This window comes from Sinohyriopsis cumingii, chromosome 14 (assembly GCF_028554795.1).
Source record: "Sinohyriopsis cumingii isolate HCF-2022 chromosome 14, ASM2855479v2, whole genome shotgun sequence".
Lineage (NCBI taxonomy): Eukaryota > Metazoa > Mollusca > Bivalvia > Unionida > Unionidae > Sinohyriopsis > Sinohyriopsis cumingii.
Genome location: NC_142974.1, coordinates 32,952,305 through 32,969,327, shown reverse-complemented (window position 1 = coordinate 32,969,327; position 17,023 = coordinate 32,952,305). Strand labels below are relative to the sequence as shown.

Here is a 17,023-nt window from a genome sequence, read left to right as displayed (position 1 = left end):
TATATGATATTAAGTCACTGCCATACTGCCATATGCAGTATGTGATATTAAGTCATTGCCATACTGCCATATGCAGTATGCGATATTAAGTCATTACCATACTGCCATATGCAGTATGTGGTATTAAGTCATTGCCATTCTGCCTTATGCAGTATGTGATAACAAGTCATTGCCATAATGCAATATGCAGTATATAATATAAAGTCACTGGCATACTGCCAAATGTACTATGTGATATTATGTCACTGCCTTATTGCCATATACAGTAGGTGAGTATTAACTCATTGCCATAATGCCATATACAAATATATGACATTAAGTTATCACACTAGCATATACAGCATGTGAAATTAAGTCACTGACATACTGCTGCCATGAATAATATATTTATTGCTTGATTACACCTGTAACATCTGAATAACACAGTACAAACCAGTGGCAGTTGTTTGCTTGACTATACCTGTAACATCTGAATAACACAGTACAACCAGTGGCAGTTGTTTGCTTGACTACACCCGTAACATCTGAATAACACAGTACAAAACAGTGGCAGTTGTTTGCTTGGCCACACCCATAACATCTGAATAACACAGTACAAACCAGTGGCAGTTGTTTGCTTGGCTACACCCATAACATCTGAATAACACAGTACAAACCAGTGGCATTTGTTTGCTTGACTACACCTGTAACATCTGAATAACACAGTACAAACCAGTGGCAGTTGTTTACTTGGCTACACCCGTAACATCTAAATAACACAGTACAAACCAGTGGCAATTGTTAGCTTGGCTACACCCATAACATCTAAATAATACAGTACAAACCAGTGGCAGTTGTTTGCTTGGCTACACCCGTAACATCTAAATAACACAGTACAAACCAGTGGCAGTTGTTTGCTTGACTACACCCCTAACATCTGAATAATACAGTGCATTCCAGTGGCAGTTGTTTGCTTGGCTACACCCGTAACATCTAAATAACACAGTACAAACCAGTGGCAGTTGTTTGCTTGACTACACCCATAACATCTGAATAATACAGTAATATCTGAATAACACAGTAGCATCTAAATAACACAGTACAAACCAGTAGCAGTTGTTTGCTTGACTACACCCATAACATCTGAATAACACAGTACAAACCAGTGGCAGTTGTTCAGACATGAGAAGAAAAACAGTCAATATATTTTCAGTTTACTGTACTTTCCAATATGGTAAGGTGTAGAGGTTTGCTAGGGGAAGAAATGGTTGGAACATCAGATTAATACACTCTGTATGGAAACAACCTGCTAAATTTCTCCTTATCTAGTCACTTAATATAAGCGATGGAAAATTTCCTCAAAACATACTGTATGTACTTTCTAATCAAGTTCTTGCTAATTAAGTTAAGTCCAACTGCAAACTGCATGAACCCAAGTCTGCCATCACATAATATACCAGCAGATCCCAGTCTATGCAATAATATAGGAGGAAACAGTAGAAGAAGAAAAACACAATCCCTGATATGCTGGTGCATTATGTGATAGCAGACCAGGGTCTCTGTTGTTTGCAGTTAGGTCTCGACTTTTAATTAAGAATAGATGGTATAAAAAGTGTTCTCACAAAAGTGTTCAGCTTATGAAAGTCCTAGAAGTGATCTGTGTAGTAAGTCCTAGAAGTGACCATTGTTGTAAGTCCTAGAAGTGACCTGAGTTGTAAATCCTAAAAGTAACATTTGTAGTAAGTCCTAGAAGTGACCTGTATTATTAAGTCCTAAAAGTGACCTGTGTTGTAAGTCCTAGAAGTGGCCTGTGTTTTAAGTCCTAGAAGTGGCCTGTGTTTTAAGTCCTAGAAGTGGCCTGTGTATTAGGTCCTAGAAATAACCTGTGTATTAAATCCTACAAGTGACCTGTGTTTTAGGTCCTAGAAATAACCTGTGTATTAGGTCCTAGAAGTGACCTATGTTTTTAGGTCCTAGAAGTGACCTGTGCTTTAAGTCCTAGAAATAACCTGTGTTTTAAATCCTAGAAGTGGCCTGTTTAGTAAGTCCTAGAAGTGACCTGTGTTTTAAGTCCTAGAAGTGACCTGTGTTTTAAGTCCTTGAAGTGACCTGTGTTTTAAGTCCTAGAAGTGACCTGTGTTTTAAGTCCTAGAAGTGGCCTGTGCTTTAAGTCCTAGAAGTAATCTGTGTATTAGATCTTAGAAGTGACCTGTGTTTTAAGTCGTGGATGTAACCTGTGTTTTATCTTGACATTTTATATATCTTCTTTCTTCATATGGAATTTTAGGATTCTGAAGGTTTCAACAGGTAATTTATGGTTTGACATCCTAAAAGTCAAGATAGGAAAGTACACTATTTTCAGGGAATCTGAGGAAACTACACATTTTTAGGGAATATGAGGAAACTACACATTTTTAGAGAGTCTGAGGAAACTATACATTTTGTAGGGAATCTGAGGAAACGACACATTTTTAGGGAATCTAAGGAAATTACACATTTTTAGGGAATACGAGGAAACTACACATTTTTTTAGGGAATCTGAGGAAACTACACATTTTTTTAGGGAATCTGAGGAAACAACACATTTTTAGGGGATCTGAGGAAACTACACATTTTTTTAGGGAATATGAGGAAACTACACATTTTTAGGGAATCTGAGGAAACTACACATTTTTACGGAATCTGTGGAAACTACATATTTTTAGGGAATCTGAGGAAACTACACATTTTTTAGAGAATCTGAGGAAACTACACATTTTTAGGGAATCTAAGGAAACTACACAGTTTTAGGGAACCTAAGGAAACTACACATTTTTAGGGAATATGAGGAAACTACACATTTTTAGGGAATCTGAGGAAAGTAAACATTTGTAAGGAATTTGATTAAATATTCATCCAGTTAGATACCCGTTTTAAATGTTGCGTGAACGCTATTGTTGACAGTCCCAAGAAGTGAAAGTCAGTGCTGAAGAGTTTCCCACTCAAGGACTATATATCAGTAACCGAAAAAGCCTATACAGAATACTCAAATGCCGTACCTTTGCTTAGTTCTCCTCCACCAAATCCATACACTGTACTCAAACTGAAATATAAACAAGAAAGGAGTATCATCAATATACATATTAGCATTTCCCAAGATAAAACAATTAATAAATAACCACAAGGGATCAAGCAATTAATAAATAACCACAAGGGATCAAACAAAATGGGCAGCTCTCATCAAAATGCTTTCCATATTTATCAAGTTCTCCACATGTATCTATTTTATTTCATTTTGGTTTTACATTTTTGCGTCTGCAAACTGGCTTTTGTAAACCATTATTAGAGAGTATGTTAAAATTAGCAATGAAGCGCTAGCCATCACCAAAAATATTTTCTGTAGTCCTACAAATTATTATCCATAGTTTCTTATTATGGTGTACTAGCAGATTTTAAGTGGCCCCCTCCCCCATCAAGGGGGCTTAGGGGTGCAGAATAGGCCCATTGCACCCTATTGCATGTCATTAAAAGGGATTAATGGTGGCTACCATTTTACCATGGGACAAGTACCATGATGATGCACTTTCTGAGAATGTGTTAGACTTTTGAAGAAAAAAGAGTTTATGTCAAAAATTTAACATGGCACTATAAGGATTTTACCCTTTTCGGATTTATCTTCATTATTTATGGGTTTCTGAATACCCAAACTAATAGTCTGCATTGTACAGCTAGGACTGAGTCAGCACGACATAAACTCAATACCTATTTACAACTTACTAGTAAAACTCATAGTGACTGGCACAGAGTTGAAATCATCTGCAATGCTCTGAAAAGCAATATACAGTAAAATCTACATTTTCTACACTTTCTCTCAAGTATATGTTAAAATTTTAAGTATTTGTTATTATTTATTATCTTGAGATGTTTGTTGTCATTTTACATATTTGTTTTTAAGCATTTATTATCATTTAAGTATTTGTTCCTATTTCAATTATGTTATCATTTTAGGTATCTGTTATTATTTTAAGTGTTTGTTATTAATGTAAGTATTTGTTACCATTTTAAGTATTTTAAGTATTTATTATTTTAAGTACGGCTGTATCTGTTATTATTTTAAGTGTTTGTTATTATTTCAAGTATTTGTTATTGTTTTAGTATTTGTTATCATTTGAAGTTTGTTATTATTTTTAGTATTTATCATTTTAAATATCTTTTATCATTTTAAGTATCTGTTATTATTTTAAGTACCTGTTATCACTCTAAGTATGTTCTTATTTTAAGCTGAATTTAAAACAATTAAAAAAATCACAAGAAATGAGAAAAAAATGCATTTTGAATAATATTGGAAGAAATGGATAAAATATAAGTTTACTCCAAAATCCTTGTGCACTCACTGGGATGCAATCAGAAATGTCTGCTTTTCTGTATCTCCTCCAAATTCTGTGCTTGCTTCAGATTGCTGTGAACAGGTAACCAGTCTGGTGATACTGACTGGTACATGTGTAGGTTCATCTCCATTGACCAACTGCTTGGCAACAATTCCAAGTGTCTGTAAGAAGAGGTTTCTATTCGTCTGGCTCGAACATGTGACTTGAGGACTGGATGTACCCATTGAGTGTACGATGATGCTAAACAATATACAAACATAAATCTATATTAAAATTTCATAATGCTAAAAAATTATTTATTTAAAACTTTTTAAAACTGATAAATGAGATCATTTGTAGCTATGACATCTGTATAGTTAATACCTATAAAACCCTGGCTACACAGAAAAACAAATTAATACATAAATTATCAATTACTGAGTGCTATGTAACTCCATAGCTGTATTTTAAATAAATATAAATATTGTTGCACTTTCTGGCACAGTGCCAAGATATTAATCTTTGGTTCCTAGAAATGCCAAATATGGATATATCCAAAGGAAAAGCCAAGTTTCCTTAAAGCAGCAACCCTTTCAACCAGTAGATTACATGTCAAATATATATATATATATATATATATATATATATATATATATATATATATATATATATATATATATATATATATATATTGAAACTCCTCAAAACTGAAACCTCATTGTACAGAAATCCCTTCAAGACTGATTTTTTTTGTCCCTAATTTTTTCTTAACTAATATATTATTTTCTCCCAGTAAATGTTTCAATTTACTTGGAGAAAATTATGATATTAATTAAGGAAAAATAAACCATAAACTCTGAATGTCAAAAGAAATTTCAATCCCAATTTTAAATTTTAAACTTAACCCCCACCAAAAAAATAAACCTCAAACTTGGAAAAACTGTTTAGCTGCTATATTATTGACTCACACTGAAATAGATTAATTACAGTTATAAGTACTGTAGCAGGCTGATCTGTGAGACAAAGACAGTGAAAATGTCCCAAGGGCACACAAGGTTAAAACAATACTGAACACATATGCTGACACAGATTAGGGCTGACAATAGGTTAATCTGAAGTCTTTGCACCCAAGAAAAGAGCCAGCTTTAAGGTGAGTTGTTCATAACTAAATGCCATTTAAGAAAGATTGTTTATTTGTTTATTATTTAATTATGACTGATGGTATGTTTTTTATACAACATCAACAGAACACTGTTTGCTTGTTTTTTTAATTACATATCATGGCTGTATTAACTAGGCACGTGGCCTCACTTCTGATGCTTTGCCAACAAAGACAGACAAACTCTAAATTCACTCAATGACCCTAAAGTTTAAGATCTTATACTGAGATTAAAATCTTTGCGATCATTAAGGTTGAGTGTTATCTGTCTAAAGCACAAGAAATGGAAACCATTAACACAAGCCTTATTAGTTTAAGAATGATGTAAGAAAAAACAGACATGTTTCATGCCTTCTTCAAGCCTGGCTATTTAACCGTGAACATTATAAATTATGGAGCATTATTTATAATTCCCATGGATGGAGAGAAAAATCATAAAAGTACTGTATTACATTCCCAAGATTATTCTTGAGAAAAGGACTGTATTTCTATGTGAAACAACTGTATTTATTTATGTGACAGGATGTGATTTTTGGAAGGAACATATGTTATTCAGCTGATTCTTCCTTAAATACATAAAAAATACATGTAATAAATAACAGCTTATTAATGTTGTACAATCTAAAGCAGACAGACAGACACTGATGTTATTGTGATTATAGTCTCTATCTCTCTGTGGTCACATAAGCATTTAGAAAAAGACTTTTTATTACATCTGCAAAAATCTCAGCAAAGTGAAAACTTCTCGGAACAGATGAAATCTTTTAGTCCTAAGGGTTTTCACTTTTGAGGAGTTTCACTTTACTTTGAAACATTGCTTTGATTGCATTTTGTTATCTACATTTACATATATTTTGATTTGTATGTATATTGGTTAGCTAGTATATCTCTCAAACTGATGATATTAGTTCAGGTAAACTCAAGCAGTAATTAGTTCAGGTAAACTCAAACAGTAATTAGTTCAGGTAAACTCAAGCAGTAATTAGTTCAGGTAAACTCAAACAGTAATCAGTCCAGGTAAACTCAAGCAGTAATTAGTTCAGGTAAACTCAAGCAGTAATTAGTTCAGGTAAACTCAAACAGTAATTAGTTCAGGTAAACTCAAGCAGTAATTAGTTCAGGTAAACTCAAGCAGTAATTAGTTCAGGTAAACTCAAACAGTAATTAGTTCAGGTAAACTCAAGCAGTAATTAGTTCAGGTAAACTCAAACAGTAATCAGTCCAGGTAAACTCAAGCAGTAATTAGTTCAGGTAAACTCAAGCAGTAATTAGTTCAGGTAAACTCAAGCAGTAATTAGTTCAGGTAAACTCAAACAGTAATTAGTCCAGGTAAACTCAAACAGTAATTAGTTCAGGTAAACTCAAACAGTAATTAGTTCAGGTAAACTCAAGCAGTAATTAGTTCAGGTAAACTCAAACAGTAATTAGTTCAGGTAAACTCAAGCAGTAATTAGTTCAGGTAAACTCAAGCAGTAATTAGTTCAGGTAAACTCAAACAGTAATCAGTCCAGGTAAACTCAAGCAGTAATTAGTTCAGGTAAACTCAAGCAGTAATTAGTTCAGGTAAACTCAAGCAGTAATCAGTCCAGGTAAACTCAAGCAGTAATTAGTTCAGGTAAACTCAAGCAGTAATTAGTTCAGGTAAACTCAAGCAGTAATCAGTCCAGGTAAACTCAAGCAGTAATTAGTTCAGGTAAACTCAAGCAGTAATTAGTTCAGGTAAACTCAAGCAGTAATCAGTCCAGGTAAACTCAAACAGTAATTAGTTCAGGTAAACTCAAACAGTAATTAGTTCAGGTAAACTCAAACAGTAATCAGTCCAGGTAAACTCAAGCAGTAATTAGTTCAGGTAAACTCAAGCAGTAATTAGTTCAGGTAAACCTTCAATTAAAAAATCATAATTGTGTAAATTCTGAAATAGATTTTAACTCAGGGATCTCAAACTCAAACCACCCTGAGGGCCACATGAGGACATTTTCAATGGCTCAAGGGGCGCATTGCCTTTATTATCTCTCATGACACCTTGTGACGCCAATCATTTTGCAGGCCATAGTATATGACTTGGCAGGCCGCATGCGGCCTGTGGGCTACATGTTTGAGATCCCTGCTCTAACTTGTAAACTTTTGGTAATATGAATATTTCATCAACAGATACAGACAAACAGGCACACCAAAATGTACTCAAAGGGTGGACCGATGTACAAGCAATTCAACTTACCTGACATTGGATTCCTTGCTTGTACTTTCTTGTGTAAAGGATTTAGGTACATCCACTTCCTCATCATTTACTTTTCCAAGATCCTCCTCCTCTCCTTCCTCTATATCCTTGTCTTCAGTACCTTCATCTCCTTCCCCCTCTCCTTCCTCCTCCTCTTCCATATCTTCCTCTTCTTCCCCATCCTTATCAACATCTTCCTCTAGTGCCTCATTATCACAAACACTATCAAAAAGGTCTGCTATTTTGGCATCCTTGGTCATGGCAAACTGAGCTGCCAAAGCAGACTGGTCAATCTGAGAATCGTCTATAGCAGTTGGTACGGGGACAATCCCGAGTTCAATGCACCGCTTTTGATGAGATTTAGATTTCATGTGTTTTGTCAAGTTGCCTTTAGTTTTAAAGGAGAATCGACAATGCCGACAATGATATGGGCGAAAGTCTGTGTGGGTTCGAATATGTTTCTTCAACATGCTTGGTTTCTTGCAACGAATTCCACATGTTTGACAGACATACTTTCCCCTGCCTCTACCACGGACATATAAATATGGATCCAAACTCTTAAAACCACCTTTAATTATCTTCTCCTGGGAATCCTCTTTCTTCAGAACAATAATATTTCCCTGTCTATCTTTTCCTGAGGGTCCAACTTGTTTCAAACTACTTTTGGAATCCGTCGGTCCGTCTTCTGTTGGGATCTGGAATTTAGAATCTGTCGGTCGGTCGATCTTAGGAATATTTATAACAGCCTTAATCTGAATCTTATTAGAACCTGGACCTGGTCCCATATTCAGGACCTGCTTTTGTTTATAGGTCCAGTAGCTACTATGAGTGACCAGTCCCTTTGTGGGTGAGGTTTCTTTGCTAGTCACAAATACCGGATTTCCAGCATAGTGTGAGTCATAGAGTGAAAGAAGCATTTTTGTTGTGAGCCCATAAGGATTTGGGTCTTTCTGAGCTGTCCGCCAATTGGAGTACATTGACACTTTTTTATTGTTCCCTACTAACACGTACATGGGCTGGGGCCTCTGCAAACAACAGAAAGTCACATATGTTCCACCTCTTAGACTTGGATATGAATGACCATAAAGGTACTGTATTTTAGCATTTGTAGTTCCTTCAGATGATGCAAGATCTTTTGTTTTTTCTGCTGATGAATCTGCTGTTGAGTTACCTCCTCCATCATTTTTCCTAAGCTTATCTTCAGAACTTTCCTTCCCACTTGACTCTGATGCATTCAAAGGTTGTAACTGTGGTGGTGCTCCAATTAATACTGGAATAGGTACACTGTTATTCACAGAAAAAGGGATCTGTTTCTCCAAAGGAGTTGCAGGCACCAACAAACCTTTAAACTTACCATGCAGACTTGCTGGGATTTTGCCATGACTAGATCGTAATACAGCCATATGTATATCAGTGGAGAAACAACAGACTAATCCTCTTGGATGAGCCAAGTGATTAGACTGATAAACAGGTGTGACTGACATGAGAGGATCTAAAAATGGCTGGGCAAGCACCACTGGAACATGGACATTTTTCAACTGCCAAGTCACTGCTGTCTTATCTTGTGTTTCTTGTGCGGATTCCGTTACTTCTACAAGGACTACATCATCGGAACATTCCACAGGTCTGCTTTCATGATCTTCTCTAGCTACCTCCTCAGCTCTTGGAACAGACTCAGACCTTGAAAATCTGAGTATCTTCAAGTGCTCCTTTTTATTGGGTGACCCAGTGTTCATGCCATGAGGACCACGATCATACAACTCTCTACTCTTTCTCCTCTCTACCACGGACTTGGTTTTGGTTAATTGATAATCTCCACTTGCCAAGTGCTGGGTGGATTCATTCTCACTAGATCTCTCCATCACAAATTGATCTAAACTTAAGGATCGCTTCATCAGAACCTTCTTCTTCAGTTTCCTCATTAGAATCTGACCTTTCAACTTTGGTTTCCACTCAGACTGCTTATTTTCTCTGTAAATTGACTGAGATGCTGATGATTCAGTTGAAGAATTGGTGTTTGCTTGGGAGAGAGGGATGAACTTAGACTGCTGTGAACTATGAGCCGCTGAAAAACTGGTGACAGGAATATCTGTTATTATTATAGGAATGCCAACTGTATCTTGATGAGCAACAGGAAGTAAGGTGGCCCAATCTTTCTGTCCCTCAAATCTAGGAAGGGAAGAAAAGGAAAATGATTGACTTTTACATCGGAGTGTTTTAGGTTTCACTTTTTTCTTTGGCCAGATGGTGGGTTCAAAGTTTTCGAAAATCAAACTAGATTTAGGCACTCCATCTTGAGCTTGTTCTATTTCCTGTGTTTGATCTTCATCATCCTTATCTGTGTTCACTCTCATGGTCACACCAGCACTGACAAACAGTTTGGCTACTGCCTCTTTGTCAATGGTATTTCCATCGTCAGATCCCATGGAACTGTGCTGATTTGCTAGTGACACTGGCTTCTCTTTGCAATAATAAGTCTTGTGCAGTTCAAGTGTCTGCTCTTTTAGAAAAGACGTATTACAAAAGGAGCAACGGTAAGGTCCATATTCATCGTCACTTGCTAAGCTAACCTTTGAGGTAACTTGCTTATAGTGAGAACTGGGAGTTGAAAAAAGAGTTGCTTCCCCTTGTTTACTCTTTAACAGCAAGTTCTTTATAGTGCTGCCATCATTTATTTGTATGACATTTCCTGGCAGTGGTTCTCTTTGTGGCAAGGTGGATGTTGGCATTTGAAACCTAAACACTGGATGAGCAATTCTAGAACTGGGTGATGTGACATCAACACTTTTCTGTGTCAAGACAACAGGGTTACTGGTATGTTTGAATGAAGTCATAACTTGACTAGGTGTTAGTATTACAGTTGATGGGTTATTGTGACTGCTACTAATAGCTGCATTCTGGAAACGAAATACAGGCCCCACAGGAGTTGATGGTTCCCGCATACATGTACTTTTGTTGCTGATATTAGCAGTTTGGAAACGAATTGATGGCGTATCATGAAAATGTCCTGAGGACAAAATATTACTTGATCCGGGAGCTCCACCTCCCTTATTTAGTTTAAATTCTATTTTAATTTCCTGTGGCTCATTTCTGTGTTTTGAGTTATCTCCTTTTACCTCAGCACTAACCTTCGTAGGCAGGAGAGCTGAGAGCAGCTTAATTTGTTCACTGCTGTCAAGAGTGACTACCTTCTGTGGTGTGAGAGAAGCTGTCTGACTTGTAGCTAGCTTCTGCCCAGGTTTGGAGACAGCCTGTGGAACTGCAATCAAAACACCAGAACCACTCGTTATAGGCGGTGTGAACATGTTGACTGTTTTAATAGAGGTTGGAGTACTGAACTGTGTCATGGTCTTTGTATTTGTTGCTGGAACCATGAATGGCTCAGACCTGGATACACTCCTACTTCTTACATTGGCTGATTGCAATGCACTGCTTCTGGTCTGACTCACAGCAACATTTATATTTTGTGGCAGTTCAGTCAAAGAAACAGTCTGGTATGGCACATGAATGACTGCACTATTAAAGGATGGATTAGGACCGGGTTTGGATTCAGAAATTTGAAATTTTGTGTTCAATACAGAAGCACTTTCAGTAATGGAAGTGACCATCATTGGTCCCTGTAAGTTGGTCTGACCTGACCTCTGCTTCTCTCCTGCTGAAGCTGACACAATTATGACAGGTCTGGAAGATGTTTCACTTGTGTTGGTCTGCATATTGGGCAGTGTGTAAATAAGACCGGGCCCAATCTCTCCACTCTGTGATACCTGGACCTGATGTGGAGTTCCTCTATGACTATCAGGCTTGGATTGCATTTGCTGTGTTCCCAAAAGTTCCAGTTTTTGTTGCTGTGGCTTATGTTGTTGCTGCTGTGCAGATGTAACCAAGCCCTGTACAAGTGTAAGACCTGCGCTTGGCTGTGGAGATTTATTAACTGGCATGACAACAGCATTAGAGTTTGTAATCAGTACAGGAACTGATGATGTACCAGGTTGAATAAGCTGTCCCACACTTACTGGTATCTCCTTTTCACCTTCTATTTTCTTTACAGATTCAGTTTTAATAGCTTGGGCACTCCAACTCCTATTGCCCAATCCTGCTGTTTCCTGACCAATAAGAATCAAGTTATCTCCCTTGGAAACCTGACCTAAAGAATGACCTCCCTTAGAGACCTGACATGCTGATGACTCTCCCTTCCAATCTTGGAAATGTGATACAATTACACTGATCTGGTCTTGTGTTAAACTCACTTGAGGAGTTCCTCTAGTTCCTGTGCCTGCAGAGTCAAACAAACTTTCCACACTCGCTGGCTGACCTGGAACAGCAGAAATGCCTGATGAAGAAAAGACATTGGATATTGAACTAACAGCTTCAACACTTTCTGATCTGTAACTTATGCCACTTTCACTATTTTGTCTTCCAAGCCTTTTTGCCAATTTTGGTCGAGGTGGGTCAATCTTGGGAGTGTCAACTATTGCCTCATTTGCTGATATTAATTGCTGAATCCTGTCCCTCAGAGCAGCAAGAGAAACAGATGGTTCTTTTGGAAAAATCTTTTCACTTGAGACAGAGGATTGTTCTGAAAAACATCGTCTAATCTTTTGAGCCCTGCCTGCAGGCTGTTGCAACTGGATCATTACTTGGACGTGCTTGTTCTCTAAAGTATGTACTGATGTTGACAGTCTAACACCTTCTTTTGCAGCAATTTCAAACTTTTCACTAAGTTTTTCAAGATTTCTTAATGCTTTTGTGGAAGTTTCTGCATCAGTGTTTGGTGAAGGCAGATTTACAACTTCAACCTCATTATATGATTGTTTGCCTTGGTCGCTGTTAGTTAACAAAACCGATGACCTCTCTAATGGGCTCATAATTTGACTAAACTGCTGTTTCCATTGATCTGACTTGTAAGGAGGTAACTCACTCGGTTCTTCCACCTGTTTTGGAGCTATTTTTGGATATACAACTGTCTGGGATGGCATTAATTGGACACTTGAATTTTGCATTAAACTTTTATTACTGACAGAAAAATCCCCTGTGTCTAAATCACTCTCAATCACTGATTTTGTTTTTTCCAATCGCGACAACCCTTTTGGAGTTTCAACTTTAGGTCGGTCTTCACGCGACCTCTCCAGGAATTTTGCCACCTCTTGAAGCACATGTGAGGGGGCCTGTGTTCTCTTATCAACCTCCTCAATCTCTTCCTCACCTGATTCAGTTGCTGAATCATCACTGATATATTCGTCTCCAACTTCATCATCTCCTATTTCCAGTTCAAGAGCTACCCTAGGGACGTCAACATCTTGCTCATCAGAACCCAATCTTCTCTTTTTTTCCTCAAAGTTGGTCTTTATAGCATGTGCTCTGGATTTGCAGTGCTTGTTTAAGTTACTTTTTGTTTTAAAAGAGAATCCACACACAAGACAAGGATATGGTCTCTCTCCAGTGTGTGCTCGAACATGTTTTTCAAGAACACTGGGTTTAGCACACCTTCGCCCACAGTATGTACAAACATGACGCCCAGGCTTTTGGGGATGTTTACGTTTCCTCCCACTAATGTTCTCTCCTGATGCTTTTTGCAGCAACTTGTCAACAGCCTGTTGGTGACTTTTGGTAAGTGGAAATTTTGGCTTTCCAGAACTGCTTGATCCGTCATCACTTAATTCTCCTGTTTGTTTAATGTATACAAGTTTTAAGCCTTGTTGTTCTAAGGTGTCTGACTTTAGCTGGTACTTCTCCACACCTGATTCTGTCACCGGAATTTTTACAGCCTCTCTGTACACTCCAGGTTCCCCAATGAGCCCTTCTGTAGTGTCCTGACTGCCCTCTGATTCAGCATTATTAAACCTCCTGGCCTCAGATTGGTCAACTTGATTGGTTACTATCTGGGATTGTAGAACATCTGGATGTTGTTTTGTGATATTCTGTAATTCTGTATCTGTCACCTGAAAAAAATAAGAGAAATTTATTTGAACAGATAAAAGTTATAAAAGTCTCATGAAGTGGAAGACTGTTTATTTGCAAGACTGCATCAACTGGAAATTCCTTAACTTCAAAGTCTGGGACTAAAATTTTAGAACTTGGGCCATATTTTCCCCCACACACGATAAGCAGGATCCATTATGTAGGCCTCAGCTGCCTATTGAATATCATCTTCCAATAAAGATTGCACAGTTTAATGAAGTTTACAAAAGTCTAATCAAGATGTATCTCAACTAAACGTTTTAAAAGCAATTCATTGCTTTATCTATCACCAGTAATGTGCCATGTTCAAGCTGTCAATGAATGTCATATTTGCAGTTTTATCAACTTTAAGCATGTAAATTTAGAATGATATGACAAATGAAATATATAATTACATATTCCACATCAGTAACTGAGTTTAGACAGACCATGTTTATCGTAATTCAAAGTTAAGTGTGAAAGACTTGACAATATGTACTACGTCCAAGGTTATGACACAGATACTTGCTAAAAACTTTTATGTCACTGTTACAATTTTAGAACCATAATGCTGATTGTCAGGTTTCAAAGGTACATGATTATCTGGAAAAATCTGAGATCTATATGTTTTTCTGTTTGCTGCGGTACATGAAAAATAGAGAGATTAGGATTTAACCAGATTTAATCCCAATCTAACTTTATAGTAATGAAGTTAAATAGCAATGCATCAGGGTTAGGCAAATTTGTACCCAAATTTCTTGGATTAAAAATCATGTTAGAAAAAAAAGAAATAGAACAACCTGATCTTATTTCAAGTAAAGAAAAAATCTGCAGTCAACAGAACTCAGAAATAATCTGTTACTAAAAGGAGCAAAAGTGGTATGAGATTTCTGACTGATTCAGAGTTTTTAGATGGCTTTGCTCATGAGTGAACCAAATACAACAGAAAGCCAAATGAGCCATGATGCATAAACCATGGCTAGAAGTAGGAGTATCATTATAAGTCAAGGACATTTTGCTTTGTTTTTGTCCCAAACTCAAAATTACAAAATTACAAACTTCTATCTGGCTTGTAAGAAAACTTACCTGAAACAGAGCTTCAAGGGAAAGATTCCGTCTTTCTGTTGATCCAGGAGAAATTGCAGCAGCTGTCTGGGAGACTAGTTCCCCATCTGTCTGAGACTGGTCTACTATTACAACAGACTGGATTCCTGGTATAGCAGAGTGCTCTACCTTATCTTCTGAGTCATCCTCATTCTCTGTAAAGGGAGACAACCTGTCAATAGCTGAATTGAAATTGCAGTAAATGTGCATACTTTATTACCAACCTATTCTACCAAACCTACCTTAGCCCTGACCCGGGGAATGAATGAATATATATATATATATATATATATATATATATATATATATATATATATATATATATATATATATATGTATTCAAACCATGCATAAATGCAAGAACATATATTAGAGTTGTATACTGGTTCACCAATGTATTTTTATCTGGTGGTACATACCACAGTACTTTTTCAGTACTTAATTAGTTTCTGTCAGTAAGAAGATATGGAAAATCCAGAGAAAGCTTGTTATGAATTTAATTATATTTTAAGTATCTTTTCATTTCTCTTGGAAAACCGATTCCAAATATTATTATTGTTTTAATTCCAACTATAAGAACTACAATTATATTCATAAACCTTCAGTCACATGTAAGACACATGGCACGTATGCCATGGTGGCCTAAAGGGATGTTGTGAAAGATATTTGATCCAACTTTTGGGAAACTTTCAGATAAAAAAAGAAGACAACATTTTATTTTAAAGTCATTTGTTAGTGTATGTGATTACAGTTATAGTAATTTGACATTTCACCACCGACAAGTATTAAAATTAGTAACCTGACTGACCAGCCTTTGACAATCTGTCACCATAGTTAAAGTAAACTGACTATCTCAGCTTTGACTATAGTCACAATTGTTAGAGTAACTGGACTATCTCATCAATGACAAACTGTAACTATGTTAGTGACTTAAATGTCTTCCCTTTTACAGCTGTGACTAATGTTTTAGTAACCTGAAGTGTTGCCATTTCAAGAAATGTTTTAACCAAAGTTGATGCCAATCAAATGGATAATTAGTTGAAACAATACTAATTTTGATGTAAATTTTAATTTAACATTTTAAAACAAACCATAACGTGCTTAGGAAAGAAGCTCAGCTAGTTTATATTAATCTTTGTTCTATTTCAAAATAAGAATTTACATGAATGTGTACCATGTTGCAATTCATTTGAGGTTACATTAGAATAAAAGACAAATCAATGAATGATTGCAAATGATCAGGTTCACAAGAAAAGAGACACCACTACATTTTACACTGGATTAAATCTTAGCAAAATTATTTACGTCATATTGGAATTACAGTAAAATAAATAAATTCTACCTGTACAAATTTAGCAGGTCATTGCAAAGACTGAGAAATGGTGTCAAATATGTTAAGTGTTATTTTAATTTCGTGTCACACAGCGTTTACAAACATCAGCAAAGTAACGAATGTTTTGTATGACTCCATTTTGGATGCAATGAAAATTATTTAACAGTTATGGTATACCATATATACTTGATTACGAGCCAACTGCCAAAATTCAGATCTGCCATCGCATAATTTGTAGAACAAAAAAACTAAGATATACCGTATATACACGCTGACAAGTCAAGATCTGCCATTGCATTAATAGTAGAATAAACAACTGTGATATACCATATATACACACTTATAAGTCAAACCCAACTCCACAGAAACAGATCTGCCATCACATAATTTGTAGAACAAAAGAAATAAGATATACCGTATATACACGCTGACAAGTCAAGATCTGCCATTGCATTAATAGTAGAATAAACAACTGTGATATACCATATATACACACTTATAAGTCAAACCCAACTCCATAGAAACAGATCTGCCATTGTATAAATAGTAGAATAAACAACACAGACCCTGATTGCTGGCATGTTGTGCAATGGAAGATCAGAATCTGTACTGTTTGCAGTTGGACTCAACTTATATGCAAGTATATACTGTACATGGATAAATGACTTTGTAACCTCTATCATTAGTGTTGGCATCATCCAGCAATGGCAAGACAAGCAAGTCATCATCCATTTATATCATTTCCTCAAACAGATATCAATAAATACACATCATTTCATTACAAATTAGCATGTCTACCCCTTAGTTTCTGTCAGTGCCCTGAAATTATACATGCCCTAGGATGAACATGAGTTTGTTGGAATGCTATTTCTCATGTTTTAACTACCATTGTTCTGAAATTATACTTGCCCTAGGATAAACATGGGTTTCATGGAATATTATTTCTC

At 36.4% G+C, this 17,023-nt stretch overlaps 1 protein-coding gene across 1 annotated transcript in view; it reads right to left on the bottom strand.

Annotated features, from left to right (window-relative positions):
* LOC149783535 (uncharacterized) overlaps positions 1-17,023 on the bottom strand; it is a 73,059-nt gene that overhangs the window by 40,057 nt on the left and 15,979 nt on the right. Inside the window, exons 4-7 of the mRNA XM_089931797.1 lie at positions 14,726-14,898; positions 7,703-13,641; positions 4,353-4,586; positions 3,018-3,061 (exon numbers count right to left, since the gene is read on the bottom strand). Of these exons, the coding sequence (XP_089787923.1) occupies positions 3,018-3,061; positions 4,353-4,586; positions 7,703-13,641; positions 14,726-14,898 (6,390 nt within the window). The remainder of the gene's footprint in view (positions 1-3,017; positions 3,062-4,352; positions 4,587-7,702; positions 13,642-14,725; positions 14,899-17,023) is intronic.